General features: G+C 30.0%; 1 protein-coding gene across 2 annotated transcripts; it reads right to left on the bottom strand.

Annotated features, from left to right (window-relative positions):
- Positions 1 to 592: 592 nt before the first annotated feature.
- Positions 593 to 4,405, bottom strand: LOC100781573 (uncharacterized exonuclease domain-containing protein At3g15140). Of its 2 annotated transcripts, none has more exons than XM_003527171.5 (6): positions 4,127 to 4,405; positions 3,187 to 3,389; positions 2,641 to 2,721; positions 2,133 to 2,249; positions 1,867 to 1,990; positions 593 to 857 (listed from the first exon to the last, which is right to left on the bottom strand). In XM_003527171.5, exons 1-6 carry the CDS (start codon positions 4,349 to 4,351, stop codon positions 657 to 659), a joined length of 951 nt encoding a protein of 316 aa, XP_003527219.2. In that variant the 5' UTR covers positions 4,352 to 4,405; the 3' UTR covers positions 593 to 656. The 2 variants fall into 2 exon arrangements, with proteins under 2 accessions (XP_003527219.2, XP_006582146.1); XM_006582083.4 differs by having other exon boundaries at positions 4,077 to 4,402.
- Positions 4,406 to 11,356: the final 6,951 nt, after the last annotated feature.

Below are 11,356 nucleotides of genomic sequence, written 5' to 3'. Positions count from 1 at the left end.
CAAGTATTAGAAGCCATCACCAGACTTTGAGCCTAAAAAACACGATTTTAAACAGAGTTTATAGAAGTATGAATCACATTACGCAAGCAAAGGTGGGAATCCAAGTTATGACCGTAAGGTACATTATGGCAGAGAAAACCAACCTTCGTCCAATCACCATACCACAAAGATGTCTCATCCCCAATACAGAAATTAAAGCCATCCAGATTTTTTTTTAATATCTTTAGTTGTAACTTAAATTTTAATATTTTTTTAAAAGAAATTATTAATAATTGAAAATAGTAATATATTATAATATAAATTATTTATCATAAATTTAAAATATAATTTATAAGTACAAAAATATTTATTAATTACAGATTTTAATTATAATATAATTTATAAATGTAAAAACATTTTTATTATAAATTTAAGTGGTATAAAGTAAACATTTATCCCATGCAATGCACAGACTAAAATAGTATCCATAGACTTGATTGAAACAATAATACCAGAAAAACTTTAATACTCTTCATAACATATTGATTAAATTTATTAGAAACTCAAAATGGAATGGGCTAGGGTTATGAAATTATAATCTATAATCTGTTCATTGAGTTAACTAATTCCACGATTAAAAGTATTAGAAAAAGTTACATAGTCCATTGAGAAGTACACTATCCAATACGGTTCTTGAAAAGAAACTTGACATCTCTAAGAGATCTAGGATTCCTCCTTGCAGTAATCTGGACGAGTGCACCATCTAGTAGCATGTGCTGCAGTACTCTTGCTATGTTCCTAGTGTCATCAATGCCAAGATGATGACTTCCCACCATTGGTATTTGTAGTTCCTTCATCATTGTAACCATTCCTGTGGCCTGTTACCCGATATAAAGCAAAGCTATAATAAGTATCGTAAATTAGGATTAATAAAGCAAAGGAGGAAAAAGAAAAAAAATCAACCCAGTCCAAGTTGAGATGTGTCACACTCATTTAGATCAAGGGGCATTATAAATGAACTCATTAAAATTGTGATTAGATAAAAAATGCTTCCATTGATTTAAGATGTTACAATCTAGTTTATATAGTTGCAAACTACTCAGGAGTTATTTTAATTTCCCCCTTCCTATTCATTATGATTATTATCTCCTCATAGAGTATATGTAACTCACCTCTTATTCCTTTTTCCAAATCATCAATCAGTTAAGTTGCAGGTTACTAGGAAATCAGTATTGTTATTTTGGGGCTGTATTAAACACTTTCAAATTAAACTGGTGTATATTTTGTGTCTTGTTTATAGATCTTAATAGGTTTTGATCATTTTGGTAGTTGAAATCACAAGAAATAATACTCTGTTGAAATTTCAATAGATTTTAAGCATAACTAGTTTGAAAGTTTTGATCTTATTGAAAATGTTTCATGTTGGTTAGGTTTACCAGGCTAAGTGGTATTTTAGTTAGCTTAGCCTGTGCACCGGTCACAGGTCCCACTTTGGGTCATGGCAAAAGATTCCAATGTTCCTTAGCTTGTTCTATTCTTACCACTAAAAAAAAGGAGCAGAACAATTGGAAAGCATATGGTTATTTTTTCCCTATCTAACTGGAATTGGTGAGGTTGACTTACCAGGGTCCAAAGTAAAAGCTTAAAAAATATCAAGTTGAATCAATTTCATAATTTCTTAGGTTAATGATCCAAAATCTCAACCTTAAATTGAGATGAACTCCATACCACCTATCTAGAGTTGCTGCCCAAACTAAAAATTTCATCCACAATATAAGTAGCATTTCCTTTGAAGCATTTACCCTAAGTTTTGTTAGCCGTGATGGAAAAATGAATAAATAAATCTATTATATTATTCAGCTAATTCTAAACATTTAAAGATCTCACCCTCCTATCATAAAAGTTCAGATAGACATCTTTGAGATTAATCCACTCCATAAAATATGGAGGAAGCTCTATCTTTGACACTTCACATTGCTGAGGGACCTTTGTTTTCAAATCCCAATTTCCACTGCAATAGCAAAAGATTTTGATGTAAAAGAACAAATTCTGGTCTTCTATTTCAAGATATACAGGGAAGGAAAATAATCCACCACTACAAATAAGAAAATGAAAAGAGGTATAAATGGTAAACCATAAGCAATGATATTTACCATGTTACAAATGCTGCACGAATAAGTTTCTCACCCATCCACAATTGATGTCGCATTAACCAAGTTCCAAATTGTTGAATAACATCCGTAAATGGTATGGCTGTGTCATGCCAAACTCTGGTAGAAAAAAATAATGATAATTCAATAAGTGTCACAGTTATATTGGGTGGGCACTGGTGGCAGAAGCAGGTAATAATCCCTTGGTAACTGCTACAATAGAATGTTTTCTAGTGTAGTAGCTTTCTATTGCTATCATTAAGACATTAACCTTAAATTACAATCACACAAATTTATTTCACTAGTCTAACAGATTACTCATCAGTTATCAGACATATCAAATCATAGTAAACACTATAATCTCAAGCACTACATGAAGAAAGAAAATCAGAGAGGGGTTTTACTGAGTTGTTAGATTGTTTCTGGTAGTAAAAATGGAAATGAAAAAAAAGAAGGTTGTATATGGATCACTAGTATGAATCAGACAAGAAAAGCAAAATAAGCTTCATACCTGTGAACTCCAAATTTTCCATATTTTCCTTCAACATATTCATTTATTCTTCGTTCACTCATTTTTGAGGGCCTCACAAACCTGTTAAACAGTTAAAGGATCAATGCAAGTATAACTTTAAGATAAGCAAAAAATGATGATTTTCATATGTTTTTTTTTAAAAAATTCAAAAGAAACTAACCTAAGAAATAACAAAATATTAATCTCAAATAAGTTGCGTGACTCACAAGCCAGCTGTTGCATTTAAGGGTTCAAAACTCAAGAGCCAACTATTCCATTCATGGTATAAACTATTTAAAAAATAAATAAAATAAAGTAAAACCTAACATCTAAATGATACCTTTCTATAAAATGATTATACTGTAAGAAAGTAGTGTCAATGTGCTATCCTAGAAACATTCTTTCCGTTTAAATATTCTTTCTAGAACTATAATAAACAACATAAAGTAAAACAGCATTGTCAAAAGAAAAACAGAATATCTCAGGCAATCACTGAACAGTGAACCCTGCACCTGTTAGATATTCTATAAAGTGGCAGATCAAAACCTGTGGAAAATGTCTTCAACTTGCAATGTTTTCGCACTAATCATTAGAACTGGAAACTCAAGAATCTCAACCCTACCCTCTAAATCAAGCACAAGGAAAAAGTCTAGATCCTGAGAGCGTATTTTGTTCAACTCAGCGGTGTTCACTAGAAGCTCCCTGAAGCAATCATGGTTAAACGTCTCAAGGTGGATAGGATCATCCATCTGCAAATTTGAAGAAAAGAAAACAACAAAACTACAAATATTACATTCTCATATAAAACTATCAATAGCTTTCCAGTTTGTAAGTTCAAAGTCTTATTTTCCAGAACTCATGCCAATCAATTCACCTGGCATCTTCTAATAATATTCTTATATAGTTGATAAACATCAAGGGTTGGATTCCCTTAATCAGTAATCATCCTGGTGCCATGTCATCATTACAGAACCAATTTGAGGTAACTTACAACAGAATGAAGCTAATTTCTATCCTACAATACCCTCCTCCAAAACTACAAGTAAATGACTTAACTAGCTATCTTCCCACAAAACCTGGCTCACATATCAAACCCTGCAACTCAGAACAATGTAATGACTAAGATTAAATCATAAAGGCTTAAGATTAAATCTCAAAGCCATGACTTTTTTAAATGGTCATATAATTATTAGATATCTTTTAATCTTAATCATTCATGTATAGTTGTATAATTCATATGTAATCCTCTCACCCTCTTGCTCAAAACACTTCTCTCACCTGATACATAATCTCTCTCTCAATATAAGGCAGTTCATTACGCAGCAGAATCATTTCATTCTTTACCATTGAAACAATTGATCAAACACATGGCATTCAAAGCAACAGGGATACCCAGAATCGTTCAAAACTTGAAATTTGGACAGAACAAAGATTACCCAGAAACAGAAACAAAGAGAGAGTGGACGGGTCATAAAAAAACTGCAACCTTAGTGCACTTTCCCTGGGAGTGGTACAAGCACATGGGTTTCCTGCGAAAGTGAGGCTCGTGTGAAGAAGGGGCCTCGGAAGTAGAAAGCGAAGCAGAGAGTGTGAGAGAGTGCGTTTGAGAATGAGAGAGGTAGTTGGCGTGCATTGTAAGTGGTGAGAGTGACAAAAACATTGGATTACGATGTGACAAAATCCTCGCCAAACATGCTCTCGGAAGCGCCATTACTCTTCAGTCTTCACTGACAGAGGGGATTGTAAGGAAATTTTTACGCATAAAAAAAGAATTATATTTATGTTTGTGTATATATTAATTATTAATTGTATTTTGTGTAAAAGCTTCGGATTGTAAGTATTGGATTGGATAGCTCGTGCTTCCAAGCTACAAATAAATTTGAACCCAAATATGATACTCCTCGTTTTTTATATAAAATTCAATTACTTAATTTATCAAATTCAAAAAAAAATTAATTGATATCAATAAATTTATTTTACATTTATAACTTTTTTTTAAATTTTCCTTATCAATAATATTTCATCTCTTCTAATAGTTTATTAATATATTTTGTTTCTTATTTTAATGAGAGATGTTTTTAGTATAAAAATAATTAATACAAAAAATATTATAAATTGAGTTTTATAAAAAAAAATAAACATCAATTCAAATTTGAGTCTTATAGATAAGAACAAAGGGAGCAATGCTAAAAGAAAAATGTTAAAGTCACAATCTTTTTATGCACACTCCTTATTGGTTCACATCACCTCATTTTTTAAAGTTCAAAATATATTTTTCGTTCTCATAAATATAAAAATATATTATATTTTTTGTCTCAATTTCATGTAAAATCAAACCTATGGTGATGACTTTTTACATCGGTTATACATATCATCGATGTGACTTTTTTTACATTGGTTATATATGTAACCGTTGTAAAAAAAACTAGGCACATAGGTTCGGATGTGTGGACCTTGCTCCAAGCCAAAAAAACAACGCATTTCAATTTTTTGAGGATGAAAAATGTATCGAGAAATTTGTAGAGACGAATTCTGAACATTTTAATTATTTATGAGAATAAAAAATATATTTTAGCTTTTATAAAAGCATCATCTGTCACCGTTTCTACAAGGAAATTACAATTGATATATATATATTCAATTTTTTTATTGATTTACTGGTTAAATTTAAGAGTGTTTGTTTCAGAATAATTGTATTCCTAAGAATAATGAGTAAATTAAGGCAAAAATTAGAAGAAGAAAGATTGAATTGTAATTTAAGAAAAATCATAAGATATTTCATAAAATAACTACCATATGATAAATAGCTGACAAACAAATTTTTTGAACCAGAAAATATCAAACAAAAGGTTTTGAAAAGAGAATAAAATTTGGTTTTCTAAAAACAAAAATCACAACTCAAGTTAGTAAAACCAATGCAGAAAAAATAACATAAACACAAATTTTTATATTGGTTTGTCTTGATCACCAAGACTACGCTAAGTTATTGATAATCTATTAAGTTCTCATTATTTTACACAAATATACAAGTATTGTTTTGCAGAGCCACTCTCTAGTTCATCCCAAGTAGTTTTATAGTAGTCTTTCCAAGCTAAAATTCTTAAGTATTATTTTCTAACAAGTCACTTCTGACTTTACATAAATCAACATATTTGTTTAAGGTTGGATGCACAAAGACTTAAGCTAATGTCTTACAAACGGATGTACAAGGTATGCTCGGAGTCTTTTTCTCTTGGATTTACAAAGTATTTTAATAGTTTTTCACATCTTGGAGAAATTTGTTTTAGAGAGTTTGAATGCTTGTGAGATGACTTCTTTCAATGTTTGTAACTTCAAATCTTCAAAACATTTGGTATTCTACATCAGGTCTAAGTCAGGCCAAGGCTTTTAGTAAAATTTATTTAATTAAACAAGTGAGACTCTCGGCCATTCTAAAAGTATTTTAGGTATGATCTAATCGGCTGCCATATTTAAAAAATTATAAATATTTATTCATTGTTAATATTACTTTTATATTAATTTTGTTATAATTTATTAAAATCTTACATTTACTTTTCTTTTTAAATGTTAATCTTGTTGATCTACATAAAAGTCAAGGTAAAGTTTATAGTTAAGTCTATTGATGATAAATTTATGTCTTACTTGAATGTTTTATTGCAAAATATATTTTTAAATAAGGATCATGGATGTTATATTAAACCTTAATAATATATTTTTATCATATAAATAAGTTAGATATGATTCTTATAAAGTCTCATATTGTCATACATATTTTTACCTTTATCTTAGTTTTAAATGATCACAAATTAACCCTTAAAACAGACCTATAAGCCAGACCAAACTTAACTAGGCTTAGATTTATTAAATGCGTATGTATATAACACATTTAATAGATACTATATTAAATATTACATCAAATGTATCTATATACTTAAATAACGATTTCATCCCTATAAAATACTTATTTTTTATTTTAGTTCTTTAATTTCTTTTTTGTTTTAACTTATACTATCAAATAACAACTTTAATTGACGACATAATAATGATAGTAAGTAATGATGAATTTTTATAAAATTAATAATGAAATAATTATAGGAAGGAAGAATAATAGTAAAAATTAGTAAATAATACATATTAGGCTTTTCTACAAAATAATAAAAGATCGATATAAGTATAATTTATTGCCTATTTAATTGGCAATTTAGATCATAAACAAAATATAAGTAAATACAATAGACATTAATGATTAAATACTATTATTTTGGTAGCAGCTCGTAATTCGTAAACAAGAGCTCTTATGAAACCTTTAGCAACATTAGAACAATAGCCAACTAATTGAACCACGCTTTAGAAAAAAAATTACAAAATATATTAAAAGCGAGGCTATAAATAAAAAAGTAACTTGAAAATAGTAATTCCCTAAAATTATAGGAATAGCAATGGCGAATGAAGGCTTTAGTGATTTTAATTAGGACTGTTTATCGGTCCAAATCAATCCGGCGATCCAAATCAAATCAATTAAATCAGTTTAAAAAATTTTTCTAGCTTGGATCCAATCCAAAACCAAACCAATTGGAACCAATGACAATTGGTTCGGATATCAGATTAAGAATTTTCAAATCCGAACCAACCTAAATCAAACTTTATATATTTATCATTAGTTTTTAAATGCTGAAGTTATTGATATTTTTATGTTGTTTTGTGTATCTCCTTTGTATTTTATTTCCATCATACACACACTTTGACACTTTTGTTTTTCTTTCTCGCATAACCCTAAAAGGATGCCGCACATGCACACAACACACTCATAGAACCTCCTCCTGTAACAGCCGTAACTTTCAATAAGTAATTAAGAAATTAATAAATAAATAAATAAGTAAAAAATAAATAAATAAATAAATAATTATCAGGTCATAAATTCCCACTATATAAGCCAAATGTTAACCTAGAGCAACTTTTTAGAATACTTTCAGAGCAGCCAGAGGAGGAGCTTTAGAGAGCACCAGAGACGTCACCATTGCTAACATAGAACATTTAAGCAACTACATCAAGGTAAGGGATGAGTTACTCACGCTTGGAGATTATAATGAACATGTGTAGGGATCCCTAGAAGATCAATTTTTGGGTTATTTTGGGGTGTTTATGAATTTAATTATGTTTTCATGTTTAATCGCGGATTGAGTGTGTTTGATGAACCAATTGGTGTTGTGTTGCGAGTTTGTTGTAGAATTGATGTATTCCTGTGTTAGGTGTGTACCTTAGGAATTAGAATTCTTTATAATTAGCATAAAAATTGTGTGATGGTGATTTTGTTTATACCAGATATGTTGGCATTTCAATCTTGTTCTTTTTATTTATTTATTTATTTATTTCACACCGCAATGTATACGTGTACATATATATTGATACTATTTTTTTTTACAAACTTTATATTTTATTTCACGTGGGTAATTTCTCGTCATGAAATTCATATGTGTAGGGATTGTTGGATAATTGAATTGGCTAAAATCATTTAAAGAAATTAACTTAACTTGTATTCACATTGTAATTAGGCATTTTCTTGATGTTGGTAACTTAGTTGAAATATATTTAGAATATAGGTATACATGTTGTTCATAGAAATCAATATGAGTATATATTTTATTGTTATATATAATTTGTATATACTTAATGATATATTTGATATTATTGTGATTATTTTATATTAATGTATATTTAATACTTTATATATATATATATATAAAAATATAAATATATATTGAATATAATATACTTATATATATATATATATTTTACGTGTATTTTATAGTTATTTGTTTATAAGCCTTGAAGTTAAATATTGTATGTTATTATTATTATTATGATACATTGTTATTTAATTGTTGAGTATATTTTGTAATTAGTTAAAGTGTGAAATGTTAAACTCTAGTCATGAAATATGGTTGTGAATGACTGTGTGATTGATATTTGTAGTGATATTACTTGTCATGTGAGTTATGAGTTATACAGTAATCCGACCAGTGTTTACCTTGAGAGAACTTTTATGCGCAGTGTTAAAGGAAATTGTAGGATTCCTAGTTAGGATCCTGAAGGGTTAAACCATAGCGCAATTTGTTAAATATGTTTGAAATATAAGAGTGAGTATTATATAACTCATAAACAGTATCTGCGTGAAAAAAAAAATATTTTAGGGGTTGGACCTGAATCAGGAAGGTGAGGCCCAAACGGATTCTTCGGAGTCTAGGTCTTGGGGGTAAAGATACTCGGTTTGAGTGCTCCTTTAAGCCCATGTTGATCCCATGTGATTGGGACATTCTCGCAAAACAGAGTAACCCTGACTGGTCACCTTATGATGTTACTTAGTGAGAGTGATCGAGTATACCCATTGTGTAGTGTGCTTTGTCATGTACTTCTAAGCGCCCCAATGTTGTTTTTCACTGACATGGTACCACATTGCATATAGGCTTGAGTCTTAGTATAATTGTTGCATAACGCTTGTGTTTGAATTTCATTGAGTTAACAATTGTGGTTGATGTTATTTTATGGAGTGTGTAAACTTGAATGGGTGTGAATAATGTGTGCGATTTTGTGCAGTAAGGTTATTTATATAAATTCAGCTTTAAGTATTATATGTTTCACATGCTCTAATGTTTTATTATATACGAATGTGATAACTCACTTCCTGTGTGTGCTTGTGTTTGGGCTGATTGCCACTTTGTTTCAGGTTAGCCTTCATATGATGAGTCACATGCTAGAGATGGAGAGAATTAGTCTGTGATAGGGATATGTTCTAATAAGTGTGACATTGGGGCATAGGATTTTACTTCGCATATTGTGATTTTCACATGTTATGATTTACTGAATGATACAATTGCGTTATACTTTTCTACTTTAGTTTCTTTTTATTATTTATTTAGAGTGGACGACTTGTTTTGAGCCAGGATAATCTTAATCTTTTAAATAAATTTTGTATGATTTATTTAATTAGTTAGTTATAATTATAAGGGTAGAGGGTGTCACACCTCCACCCGTCGTTCTGCCTCCTCAGGACGGTCATTGACAGAGTCGGCCTCTTCTGGACCTCCATCCAGTTAGCGTTGACAATACAACTTTGACCTACGGACCTTCTCCTAGGATTATTTGTTTAATTTTGGAATAAAATAGTTATTTTATATTTATTTTTTAAAACAGATATTTTTATTGGATATCAGATAATCTGAAACGTATATATATATAATTTTTCTGTTTTGAGGTGCTTTTGGGTTTATAAGTTCAAGCAATAGTCATAGTTTGCACTTGTTATGGTTGGAACATCAAATCTTATTTTCATCTTTCTTTTCTAGGTTGGGTACTTGTGGTATGAATACAAATACAAGCTATAGGCTTATTAATCAAGGGTTGCTCTGTAAATCATGAGGTATCCTTGTGCTTATTATACATTCTGTTTTCTCTGTAAATCATATTTTGATAATAGAGTATCAAGTTTTAAATTAGTGATGTGTTTTATTATTTGTGCCTTCAGGGATAAGGATGTGTTTTATTATATGTAACTGGTGCAGTGGAGTAATTGTACTCATCAGAAAACACCAAAGCATGTGCTTCTGTAGAGGGTTATGTGATAGGGGCATGGTTACTTAAATTTAATTGTCCTTATTTTCTAATTTCAAATTTTGAGTGTTTTTATGGCCACTAATGTTGCTCCTCTTTTTGCACAAGGATGCAGATTTTCTAATTGATTTACTGTAACTTGATTAATTCTTGTAAATAAATTCTTTAGCCTTGATTTACTTAAACTCTTTTGTCTTATTTTTCTTTTTAATTGATGAAGCATTAATAAAACTCGCGTAATTGTTAAATTTCATTTCTTTCATTTAATAAATGTTAAGAGAGGATTATATAGTATTTTTTTTAGTAAAATAATCATTATGTATAGAAAAATATATAATATTGGTTATAAGAAAATTAATTGAAGGACCAATAAATACAACATAACTAATTGAAGGTAGACCAAGTTTTAAAGGAAAAGACAAAGACATAGTACGAGCAACTAATATAAGGCATCCTATAAAATATTGAGTTTTGAATCCCACAATGAAGTTTTCATTCTAAGCTCACATTTCACCACTCATCCAAATAATAAATCCACCACCTCAAACATAAACTCTCTTCCAAGATTAATTTTCTAAAATCAAACCTCCTCAAAAGTCATTCTCCACCCAATATCCAAACAAGACTAACAAGCACATCTAGTTTATGACTATGCCGAGACTAACTCAGTGTGAGGCAACTAAACCATAACCTTTCTTGGAACAAGAAGCTATTTGAGAACTCGATTTGCTCTGCTTTTGGTTTAAAACTGATTTGGTTATGAATTTGTCTGCTTCCTGCGTGTAATAATGCTAATAATATTGTTAGAAATTTGCTACAAATGCATTCTGTTGACTCTCCTTATCTCTGTTACTTGCCTTCTCATTGTGAAATACTTTCATTTTTTCTTTGGTAGGGTCTCTATACTGGGGCTTTCATTCTGTCAAGCACCTCTCTGATGTGCAAGCTACTAAACTTCACTTTGGTACTTGATTTCTCACTTCATATTTGAGCCTTTTTTTCCTTTGTCTTTTTACTTGTTTTGTTTGAGTTTGAGTACCCATTTTCTGTTTTTTTTTTTCTTTTATTTTATTCCCTTTTATTTTCCTGTCCTATTTGAGCTATGGTT

This window comes from Glycine max, chromosome 6 (genome assembly GCF_000004515.6).
Source record: "Glycine max cultivar Williams 82 chromosome 6, Glycine_max_v4.0, whole genome shotgun sequence".
In the NCBI taxonomy this organism is placed as follows: Eukaryota; Viridiplantae; Streptophyta; class Magnoliopsida; order Fabales; family Fabaceae; genus Glycine; species Glycine max.
The sequence above is the reverse complement of the archived record's forward strand: the minus strand, read 5'-3'. Positions and strand labels throughout refer to the sequence as shown.

What these genes read in the sequence shown, in the direction of transcription:
- LOC100781573 (XM_003527171.5), bottom strand. Translation starts at nt 4,351, where the DNA reads ATGGCGCTTCCGAGAGCATGTTTGGCGAGGATTTTGTCACATCGTAAT. An exon ending in CCCAGGGAAAGTGCACTAAG is followed by an intron (nt 3,390 to 4,126) that starts GTTGCAGTTTTT and finishes TCAAATTTGCAG; the next exon opens with ATGGATGATCCTATCCACCT. An exon ending in TGAACTTTTATGATAGGAGG is followed by an intron (nt 858 to 1,866) that starts GTGAGATCTTTA and finishes ATCGGGTAACAG; the next exon opens with GCCACAGGAATGGTTACAAT.